The sequence below is a fragment of the Salvelinus alpinus genome, chromosome 6, assembly GCF_045679555.1.
Source record: "Salvelinus alpinus chromosome 6, SLU_Salpinus.1, whole genome shotgun sequence".
Lineage (NCBI taxonomy): Eukaryota > Metazoa > Chordata > Actinopteri > Salmoniformes > Salmonidae > Salvelinus > Salvelinus alpinus.
In genome coordinates this window covers 29,849,911-29,861,731 of record NC_092091.1, presented here as the reverse complement: position 1 = coordinate 29,861,731, position 11,821 = coordinate 29,849,911, and the positions used below count along the sequence as shown (strand labels likewise).

Below are 11,821 nucleotides of genomic sequence, written 5' to 3'. Positions count from 1 at the left end.
AATCCTCCAGCCCCCTGTCACTCAAACCAGCACTGAACGGTTCATTTCACCAGCTGTGTGGTCAACTGTGTGTGACTGATTAGTCAACAGAGTGAATCAAGTCAAGAGATGAGACAAACCCCGAACCTCATCACACACTGTTTTACATTTCCTTTATTGCTATTTAAATGCCAAAGACATATCTTTCTACACTGCAGCAATGCCTTCTTCAGTAGGACGTTGAACAGGTACAGACAGAGGCTGGACATAGCTTCAAGAGTACAAACTAGAGGGTAAAGTTTAATGTTTGTAGCGGAAATGGTTAAAGAGCAGTTGCATTTCAATTGTCTACCACTGTGTTCTTAAGTTTGGAATAATACTGTGAAATTGTGAAAATTATGATAATGGCCTTTTAGTGTAAGAGCGGATTGAAAAATAAATGAGTTAATAGACCAATATAAAAGAGCGTTACAAACCTCTCTGCCAACAACAGCTAGTTCAGTTTCCCCCTCCCTACTGAGACCACTCCCAGACAGTCCTAGCAAAATTCTAGCTATTTTTGTTTCTTTTAGACAACAATCACAGTAAGTTACTTAATTGTTACCCAGAAATAATTTAATACTGAGATTTAAAAAAAAGGCAGCATTGGACCTTAAAAGGATGGAGGAATTAAATAATCTATGAAGTGTTTCCATCATCCTGAAATTGGTTTTGGTGTTTCTTGCTTGAATGGTTAGAAAGCAGTGTCACTGTGAATATCTACCTCTCATAGAAACCACTGACTGTAATGTAAATTATGCACATTTGAAATGATTATAGTTCAAAAAGTATATACAATATCAAAACGTAGTATGCAAACAATCTAAGTTGGGTCAGTCTGCACATTTCAATGTTGGTTTGGAGTTGATGGCGGTTCAAGAGTAGTAGCGTCTCCATTTTTATGATTTTTAACATTAAAGTTTATGGCCCCTTGATTGCCATTCAAATGCATTGTGGTTGATTTTAAATGTTGATGTAGTTAAATGATATATGGTAATTTCCATGTGAAAGGACTCGAGCACCAACATGTGAAGTTCATAGGAGCATATCAAATTGGGTGTCAAATGAAAGCTAAGAGTCTATGTTTTTGGGAAATGAAGGCATTTCTATCTTAAAAATTAGGCATACGTAATGGCCTTGATTTCTGGTCAAACAGATGGAAAAGGGGTTTTAGAAAATATCTACCAGAAAAGGTCTTAAAAAGGTATTAGAAATATATCAAAACACAGTAATGTTGAAATAAAGACCCCTGACAACTAATATCAACACATTTAGCTTGAGAAATGATTTGCCTTTAAGTTTAAGAAACATTGCTTTGTGCCTTGTAATTCCGTTACCAAAACCCTACATATCTATAAGATTTTTTATTTTCTGTCCCTCATGAGTTCACAGAAATAACAAGTAAAGGTAGACCTACCAATTAGTAAATTGTGTTTTTACTGTTTGTTACCAAATCGGTCAGTACACAGATGTCGTTTTTTGGGCCGGTCCAGAACGGCATTGATTTTAATTACCACAAACGTAGATTTTTGGTCCGGTCCATACAGGCCTGGATTTGGCCCAAGCATAGACATCCATGATCGGTGACCTGTTAATTGAAATGCATTCCAGGTGACTACCTCATGATGCTGGTTGAGAGAATGCCAATAGTGTGCAAAGCTGTCATCAAGGCCCAGGGTGCATACTTTGTTAAACAAATCCAAATATATTTCAGATTCTTCACTTTTTTGGTTTCTACATGATTCCATGTGTTATTTCATAGTTTTGATGTCTTCACTATTATTCTACAATGTAGAAATAATAAAAATAAAGAAAAACCTTTGAATGAGTAGGTGTGTCCAAACTCTTGACTGGTACTGTATATATACAATCAACAAGATAAAAGATAGACAATCAGGCCCTCATTGATTTTTTAAATAATATTTGAGCATAAGAAAACAGCATTAGCCATGTCAAAATACTTAGAATTGTAGGAAATTAGCTTAAAGACTGCAATTTTTTCTCTCAGCATGGTAAAATGCATAGAATTACAGGAAATTGGCTTTAAAACTGCAAAATGTTCTTTCAGCTCCATGACAGAATATGTGGAATTGCAGGAGATTAGCTTTGAAATTGCAAAATTTTCTCTCCGCTGCAAGGATGATATTGTTGACTTATTCTTTGGTCTGCGTATGTTTCTTCACCACTCAAAGCTTATGGTGGGTCGCTACTCAAAAGACACCTCAATTGATGGGTCACAAAGCAAAAAGTTTGGGAACCCCTGCAGTAGTGTATAGTACAGCAAAGACAAGTAAAGTATAGTTCTATACAGTAGGCCTACAGTCGAGTAAAGTTCAGTATAGTACAGTAGAGAACACTAGAGTACAGTATAATGTATTGTACTATACTCTACTGAACTATACTTGAACTCTACTGTGATGTGCTGTATTGTACTCTACTGTGATGTCCAAACTTGTGAAACATAGACGTCTATAATTGGTTCAGATTTGGTCTGGTCCAGACCAACCAAGACCAACCAAATGTGGTATTGTTTGGGGCATAGCTCATTAGAATAATAGCCAGTGTGTAGAATAATACCCATATGATATTGCATATTTCTACCTTTGTGTTCCTATTCAGGATACATCATTATGCATGTCTGTGTAGTACAGATCAGGGACCCATGATGTAACTCTGTTACCGGGTGTAAATCCACTTCTTACTGGAGTTCAATAATCAAAATATTTTTTTGAAACTCAAGGTGTCATGTTATAGCTGACACCCCATTTTTTCTGCAAACATCTTTGAATCTTAATTCAGAACAGATATTTATCATATTTATTTATCAAAAATAATTTCTCAAGCGCGCTAAGTCGGGGCTGTCTGCACATTTTAAAGTTGGCTTCATGTTAATAGCTTAAGCGGTTTAAGCGTTAGAGCTAACCGAAGAAATCAAATAGGAGTACGAGTTTTAGAGACACCTAATGAGTGTTTTTGTAAGACAATGAAAGCAGTCTGTTAGGTCAGATACAGCCTAACCTAACATAGCAGGCGTAAAAGAAACGCCTGAAAAAAGATCCCCTGCATACTGGTCTTGACGAGAAGAAAAAAAACAGAGAGCCTGGTCCATAGTGGAGGCAATAGCGTATTAATGTAGATCCTAGATCTGTTGCTATATAGGCTGCTTCTACTCAGAGCCCCACAGTAGTGCTGAGAGCCAGTCCAGCAGGTGAGTTGAGTCCTGTAGTAGGTCCTGTAGAACTAAGGTCAGTTTACACTGGGAGAGGACCACAGCTAGTATCCCAGCTCCCGCGGACAGCGTGATCAGCAAGGGGGACAGAAGGACCAAGGGCCTGGGAGGTTCTGGCTCCAGCCTGGAATAGAATGAATACATACAAAATAGGAGATGATATTCTATTGATTCCCAAGGGGAAATGAATCTGCCTGTCTACCCTTTGGGCTACCTACCTGGTTCTGAAGGGCTGGGCTACGCGCTCCCACTGAGTGAGGATGGCCTGTCGGGCCCCGTCCCACTTTCCCGGCCCTCTTAGGCGGTACTGGTAAGGGGTGCAGGGCCCTAGCAGTACACGCAGCCCCACACTAGGCTCCCTCAGCAGCAGCCCTAGGATGTTGGGACGAACCCCCATCTGCTCAGCCAGGGAGTCCAGGTATGGTATATAATCCACATGGAGAGCTGCCTGTCTGGGACACAGGCAACTGAGAGAGAGAGAAGGGGAGATGGAGGAGAGGGAGAAAGAGAGAAACATTGTGAGGAGAAGTTGTTTGTAACCTCTAGGCCTTAATTTCACTTTGAACAGCCTAGGCCCTAGATTTGGGAACTGACAAGTCTGCAGTTCACAGACAAGGTAATCACTCATGACAAAGCAAGGCAAATGGCCACTGGTATTGAGGCAGCTCTTCTTCATGTTGTTTACCTCTTCATGTTCCTCTTCGTCTCCGTCTCGATTTTGGACAGCATCGTTTTCCGTGGTGGGAGCTGTGTCAACCCTTCAACAAACAATCATATAGAATTCTAACTTCGCTGTGTTTGCCAGGTATGTATGTGTTTGCCAGGAATGTATATTGAGACAGGTTTGTGTCATTCCAATGTGTGTGTGTGTGTGTGTTTAAACCTAATCTCTTGTGGACAGACTATGTAAGATAAATTATATTGTAGTTTGTGAGATTTTAGGGTTTGGGTTGCCAAGATTAGTTTAGACCAGGTGTGTGTGTACCTGCGATGACCCTCGTGACCCAGCGGGCCTGCATCTCCACTGCAGGAAAGATGGGTCCTTTAGTCTGGAACAGACCCATGATGGCCAGCGTGGGGCGCTCGAGAGCTGGAGGGAACACCCGTCTCGAATAAAAGAAAACAACCCCATTAACCTAAAGCAACGTCAAGTTAATTATACAGTATGACACCATTTCACCTCTGGCATCTATTAAGTGTTGATCTCTCTTCTGTATCTTAAAGGGGCAAATCCTAACATCCACTTAGGGATGGTTAGAAATGTACTGGGAGGGGAGGGAGGGGATAGGTAGGCTGGTCCAACTCAAAGTGTTTCCTTCCTGCCACCCCAGTCTCCACCTGTTTGGTTCTGTTTCCTTCCTGCCACCCCAGCCTCCACCTGTTTGGTTCTGTTTCCTTCCTGCCACCCAGCCTCCACCTGTTTGGTTCTGTTTCCTTCCTGCCACCCCAGCCTCCACCTGTATGGTTCTGTTTCCTTCCTGCCACCCCAGCCTCCACCTGTTTGGTTCTGTTTCCTTCCTGCCACCCCAGCCTCCACCTGTTTGGTTCTGTTTCCTTCCTGCCACCCCAGCCTCCACCTGTTTGGTTCTGTTTCCTTCCTGCCACCCCAGCCTCCACCTGTTTGGTTCTGTTTCCTTCCTGCCACCCCAGCCTCCACCTGTTTGGTTCTGTTTCCTTCCTGCCACCCCAGCCTCCACCTGTTTGGTTCTGTTTCCTTCCTGCCACCCCAGCCTCCACCTGTTTGGTTCTGTTTCCTTCCTGCCACCCAGCCTCCACCTGTTTGGTTCTGTTTCCTTCCTGCCACCCCAGCCTCCACCTGTTTGGTTCTGTTTCCTTCCTGCCACCCCAGCCTCCACCTGTATGGTTCTGTTTCCTTCCTGCAGGGAGATTGGTACAGCGTAGCTTACTCACTGCCTGAAATTATTATGAGCTATCCCGAAGGAGCAGAGCCTAACGCCAAGACTAATGTATTGCATGTTGTAATCTTTTTCTAATAAACGGTTAAACGAATATGTGGTGTTTCCTGTCTGAAATACAATTAACTCAAAATGAAGTTTACGACCACAAATAACAAACCCTGTGTTTATAAACGTGGATATCGACTTTGCCACTTCAGCATGCTTTTGTGGCCCAGTCGATGCCACGCAGGGCTACGGGCCAGAAGGTTGAGGGTTCCCGACCAACGTGGACGTGCAAACTCTCCCTGCCCTTTTCAGTACACTATAGTCAGAGCCGGCTGCAGACAATGATCAGCTAGGTAGAAATCAGATTTGCAACATTTTGATGCTATATTTATAATTATATAAAATATATGCAACGAAAATAATACTATGTCAATCTCTACAAACAGAAAATAGGCCTACATCCCTCCCTACCTTGCAGGCCTACCCAGTATCAAAGGCTTGGCTTAACAATCTCTGAATGTCATCACACTTTTTGGTGTTTTCTAACAGATGTCTCTTTCCATTGATCAAATGGCCGCTGCACAGTTTGGATGTTGGAATTATATTTTGGACGAACGTGTTCAGGTACAAGAGAAGTAGCCTAATCAGATTTTTTTTAATTGTCACTGGTTGTGTTTATGACAGACATAAAAAGTAATAAATTTTAAAAGTTAAATGACAAATATTTAGGCTATATTGAAGCGTTAGGTTTGGGGGGGGAAGGAATAGCCGCTCGGATCGGAGAGGAGGCAGAGCATGCTTTCCTGAATAACTGGGCCTGCTGGGGACACGTAGCCACATTATTATAGAACAACTTGGGAGAATGATGATCCACAACAGACAGCACATCTCAGGATCAGAACTTAAAATACAGCCAGACTGACTGGCTACTGTGCCTTTCTACACCTTATAAACTGTTGAGTAAATAAAAACAATCAGGGGGTGCTTATATAGTCCTGTTTCACTCTACACTGAGTGTACAAAACATTAGGAACACCTGCTCTTTCCATGACAGACTGACCAGGTGAATCCAGGTGAAAGGTATAATCCCTTATTGATGTCAGTTGTTAAATCCACTTCAATCAGTGTAGATGAAGGGGAGGAGACAGGTTTAAGAAGGATTGTTAAGCTTTGAGATAATTGAGACATGGATTGTGTATGTGTGCCATTCAAAGGGTGAATTGGCAAGACAAAAGATTTAAGTGCCTTTGAATGAGGTATGGTAGTAGGTGCCAGGCACACCAGTTTGAGTGTGTCAAGAACTGCAAATCTGCTGGGTTTTTCACGCTCAACAGTTTCCAGTGTGTATCAAGAATGGTCCACCACCCAAACCGGTGCATATCACACTCCCCCTGAACCCCCATTGGAGTGTCCACAACTGATCCTGGCGTCTCCGCTTATATTGAAAATTGGTTCAGCTTGAAATTATTTTGTGTGTGATATGGTGCTAGTTAGCCTATTGAAGATCAGAGGGGTATCCTACGAAGCAGGTTTGAAGAGGTGACTTTGGTCAACTCAGAGTTAACTCAGGATAACCGGTCATACGAAAGTGGCTCACATTTTAGGCAGGTCAATTTCTATGGCAACAAATCCTTCAGAATTAACCTGCTCCGGGGCAGGCTAACTCACGGCTAACTCCACTTACCCTGAATGAAATGACTAAGCCGCAAGTTGAGGACCAATGAAATCAGATTCCCTCCCTTTTGCAAAGGTTATCATCATCCCCTTCATTTGAAGAAGACGACTGATTAAATATTTTAATAATCAATTTTTTTTTGTGTGCAATTTTTTACAAATTGTAAAATATATCACATTACGCATTTAGTAAAGACAGAATGCCTTTTGAATTGTTACATTGTGTGAAGTTTTCGATAGGAGTATGAAGAAAATTGTGCTTGTGCATTGGTAAGCACACCAAAGACGGCATTAACGATAAGTAATAAAATAAAGACGGCACTTCTAAAAGCATATTTCACACCATAGCCTGCTGAATTTGCAAGATAACTTTTCTTTCATTTTGGCACAACTGAAAATGTAGCACTGTCTCGCCCATGCACGTGCAGTTACAAGCTTGCTAGAGTTCAGTTAGAGGCAGGTGGACAAGCAATATCCACCGGCATAGTACGGATAAGCTGGTTAACTTTAGAAAACCCGGAGTAGATATAGCTTGCTTCGTAGGATACCCCTCTGTACAAACTATCCACCTATACAACTATTGTCACTTTGAATGGTGGCTAGAGGGCAGGATAGACAGACTGGTAGACTATATTGACCTGTGGTATAGTTAGCATGTGGAAAAGTGTAGTGTATATGGCAGGGCTATTCAACTATATTCTTACAGGGGCCAGATGAAAAAAGGTTAATTGCAGGGGGGCCGGACATTTTCCACATGCGATTATTGTTCAGAAGAACTGTATAAAAAAGAAATGCACACACACACCAATAAAGCAGTTCTTACAATTAAATGTTGCTAAAAGTAATTAGGAAGGAAGTGGAGGGCAACCCCCAAAAATTGTTGTAGCTTTAAGGAATGGGGTCATAATATTTTGTTGCTTAATCCGTTCAAACACTAGAGACAAATTAATATAAAGAAAAAATTATTATGCCACATAGGCGCTAGAAACTGCTAAAAACGACTAAAAACCTCACTATAGACAACTACAATAGTGCTTGTCATTTTGGCACTGAAATATGATTTTGGCGGGGATTAATTTGCAGATATTTTATTAAGGGTCAGAATTTATCAAAGGGACAGTCTAAATTAATGAACGAGCCAATCCTGGCACGCAGGCCGCCAGTTGAATAGCCTGGGCATAAGGGAAGTACTAAATCACCTTGATATAGGGGAGGAGCATGCAAGCAGATGAGGACATTTGGCTAGGATGGAAGACATTATATAGTAAAATCTGCAGAAGGGTGAATGCATTACCCTCCCCCTGTGCCCGATAAAAAAAACACACAACCCTCCCCTATGTTGGACCAACCCCCCCACCCCACTAAATTTAAAATGGTCCCAAAATGTAACTTGCTCTATTGACATCAATACATGACTGAGTGAAAATTTGACTTAAGTGGAAGTAAGGATTTGACTACCTGTCCAAGCCAGTATTATAAAAGTACCTGTACAGGTTGAGATCCCACCCAGGTCCTGAACATAGTGACGGGGGCAGGAAGGAGAAGTTGCCATTGTATCCAGTACAGAAGACCACTGCATCGATGTCCTCCTCCGTGGTTCCATCCTGGAACAGCAGTCCGGACCCCTGGAACCCTCTCAGGTCTGGCTTCAGCACTACTGCCCCCTGCAGGATACGGCCTGGAAGGTCATCGTTGATCAGCGGCTTCTGCTCTAGCAGCCTGGGATGACAGAGAGAGAAATGAGTGATCGTTTTTTTTGGCTTCGTTTTTTATATTTTCAATTGTTGCCATAGTGCAAACTCTCAAATCCGATCTGATATTTGTCACACCAATGTTTCGGGCTGTAATAGGGTGCTGGTCACCTATGTTTCGGGCTGTAATAGGGTGCTGGTCACCTGTGTGTTGGCTGTAATAGGGTGCTGGTCACCTGTGTGTTGGCTGTAATAGGGTGCTGGTCACCTGTGTGTTGGCTGTAGGCCGTAGAGGCGGTGGTCGTATCGGTGATTAAGGATTCTCTCTGCAGCCCAGTTGACCAGCGCTCTGGGCAGCAGGGAGGTCAGCAGGACGGTGAGCCGTGAGATGGCCGTCATGTCCAGTGGGAGACCGCTACTGGACATACGAGCTAACACCCACGCCCCCTTACGGGTACTCAGGAAGGTCTGGGATGTAAGAGAGAAAGGGAAAAGGGAGAACAGAGAAGTAGAGAGACAGACATCAATGGCCAAACTCTCTTTACAGTATGAGAACCACTGGGTTTGAACCTGGGTCGCTTTTGTACCTCAAGAAAGTATTAGCTTAAATATGTCCTCCTGTGACAGGTGAGCCCCACCTTCTCTGCAGCCCGGCTGATCTCCACAGCGATGTCTCCTCCAGAGTTCCCAATCCCCACTACCACCACCCTCTTCCCCCGGAACGCATCAGCATCCTTATACTCCCAGCTGTGTAGGCAGCGGCCAGGGAACGACTCATGGCCTGCATGGGAAAGAACACTCAGGTGGTTGAAGAGGTATTGTACCTGTTGGCTACACACATCCAAAACACTTCACATATGTAAACATAGGCCATAGAAAATAAAGAAAAAAAAAACTTACACACAGTATTGTCGAGGACCTTATGGTCAAAACGTTGACACATCTATGGTGTATCAAAACTGTATATAGAGTATAGTGTATAGATAGTGTTTAGATGCTTTAAACTGACCTGGGAACTGGTCTAGCGGTGAGACAGGCTGTGTGTAGTGTCCTGAACACACCAGGACCCCGTCAAAGACGTGTCTCTGCTCCTGTCCCTCCCTGTTCTCTGTCACCACCTCCCACTGGCCTGAACGACTGAAGTCTGGCCTCTGTCTCACGGTCAGCACACTGGTCTGAAACACACACAGTAACAGATCATAGAAAGTCGTGTAGAGGCTAAATGACTGGGAGAGGTCCATCAAGGGGAGGAGAAGAGAGAGAGGGAGAGAGAAAAGACGAAAGAGAGTGGTGACCTGGAAGGTGATGTGTCTGAGGAGGTCAAAGTGTTGAGCGTAAAGCCTGAAGTACTGCAGCAGCTGGGAGTGCAGCATGTAGTTGGGGTAGTCAGCTGGCATAGGGAAGTCACTGAAACACATCATCTCCTTGGAGGTGTTCACCACCAGAGAGCGGTAGATACTAGAGCGGCTCGGCTCAGGGGTTTCCTGTGGACACACAAATTACATTATTTTCTATTAAAAGGGCCTTTTCCCCCCGAATAGGGCTCTGAGTAAGGTGCTATTTCGGATGCACCCAGGAACACTGTTGGTGATGCAGTTACGAGGGGTCCATCTCTATAGTCCAAAGTGGGTTCCTTTCCTCATATCCTCACCTTGAACCTCCACAACCCCCCGATGTCATCACTGCTCTCGAAGCAGGTAGGCTCCAGACCCTCATCCAGACAGCTCTTGATGCTGGTCAGACCTGAGGGACCCGCCCCGATCACTGCCACACGTTGGGACATACTACCTGTGTGGCGGTCTGTCTTTCTGCAGAGGACTGGAGACACAATAGGAGGCTGATGTGACAGACGCTCTAATTCAGTTTCCACTGACTGAGCCTGTTGAGAAACCATTGCATCACCCCATAGATCCCTGTTATCTTTCCTCCGTCTGCAGTGACAGGTTAAACCAACAAATGTCCAACTCACTCTACCAACATAATCACCACTGAACATTTTTTGATAATTTCATAAACCTGAATAAGAATGCAAACTCATCAAAATCAGTTGACTCTCAACCAGCGACTGTACTCACCTGATCCATAGAATTTGCTCCCTCTCAGCTGGAGTAGTTCTGACTGGAACTGTGTCAAATGCAGGTAATTATTTGGTGCTCTGTGTCATTTCCCCAGGTTAGATGAATGTAGGCATTCTTGGAATTAGTTTATCTGTAGTCAAACATTATTTTAGGTCAAACGTTCTGATTTTCCCTGAGCTGACATCCCTGTCCTGCACACACAGACTCTGACCAGCATATTAGCAGAGTACAGTTCACAAATCGGGAAGTGAACCAAAAGCAGGGTAGGGAGTGTCCTATAGGTTAACCCTTTACTTGGTTACATAAAACATGAGAGTTGTTACTAGCCCACAGAGCTTAATTTAATCTACCTGAGATTCATTAACATGAACTCATCTCACCATCCACAATGTTGCCTTTAACGTGTTTTGACAGAATCCCCTAGAAGGGGTGGACATGTAAGATAAAGTGCTGACAGCAGGAAGTTATCATTTATTTATTCATGTTTCTTTCCACACAGAAACATTGGGAAGATCTTTATGGGATTAAAAATGAGGTGAAGCAGCATAAAATACATGCTTGTTAGTTACTTTGGCAACTAAGAAAATATTTTCTAAACATCCCGCTTTGGCCAACGCCCTAGCAATTTGAGTTCTAGCCTCGCATTTGAGTGACAGCTAGCAAGAGGCCACCCCAGCGTATCCAAAAAGGTTGCAGGGCGGGCCCAACGGCTCAGTGTGTGTGTGAATGTATGTATGTAGAGAGAGAGAGAGAGATAGGTAGAGAGGTAGAGAGAGAGAGATGAGAGAGAGATGACATGACATGGTGCACATATCTACAATTTTCGGGGACCACTTTTGGCTCGTGAGTACTACTTTCAGAACTACATGCTAAAAAGTATACAAAAGTAAAGGAGAATCTCTTTTTTTTTTTTTTTTTTATATTTTCTTTTTTGCATTTTCCAATTAACAACATTCAAGACAAACGTGAAAAGATATTAGACAACAATAGGACAAAGTGACAGTAACAGATGAGCGTAACAAAGAAAGTAAAAATCAAACAAATTATAATTATATATACAAACAAACATACAATAAAAAAAGATTATAATGAGACATTGGATCATATGGTCACCTGCCGTAGGCTACATATTATACATTACGTGTGAAACATTATATAAGGATAATATAGAGATTCATTCAATGTGATGTGGGGGGAGATTCTCCATATAGTCAATAAAAGGTTGCC

At 42.9% G+C, this 11,821-nt stretch overlaps 1 protein-coding gene across 2 annotated transcripts; it reads right to left on the bottom strand.

Moving 5' to 3' along the window:
* Positions 1-135: 135 nt before the first annotated feature.
* On the bottom strand, positions 136-10,826 carry LOC139578516 (flavin-containing monooxygenase 5). 2 transcript variants are annotated; one of them, XM_071406217.1, is made up of 11 exons: positions 10,592-10,826; positions 10,168-10,395; positions 9,812-10,000; positions 9,526-9,691; positions 9,155-9,297; positions 8,785-8,984; positions 8,311-8,544; positions 4,233-4,354; positions 3,933-4,005; positions 3,466-3,714; positions 136-3,371 (listed from the first exon to the last, which is right to left on the bottom strand). In XM_071406217.1, the coding sequence occupies exons 1-11, from the start codon at positions 10,598-10,600 to the stop codon at positions 3,185-3,187; spliced, it is 1,800 nt and encodes a 599-aa protein (XP_071262318.1). In that variant the 5' UTR covers positions 10,601-10,826; the 3' UTR covers positions 136-3,184. The 2 variants fall into 2 exon arrangements, with proteins under 2 accessions (XP_071262318.1, XP_071262319.1); XM_071406218.1 differs by having other exon boundaries at positions 10,168-10,334; positions 10,592-10,825.
* Positions 10,827-11,821: the final 995 nt, after the last annotated feature.

Coding starts and splice junctions, on each gene's coding strand:
- LOC139578516 (XM_071406217.1), bottom strand. Junction 8,545..8,784: donor GGCCTACAGCCAACACACAG/GTGACCAGCACC, acceptor CTGTCATCCCAG/GCTGCTAGAGCAGAAGCCGC. Junction 4,355..8,310: donor TGGGATCTCAACCTGTACAG/GTACTTTTATAA, acceptor CTTTTATTCGAG/ACGGGTGTTCCCTCCAGCTC.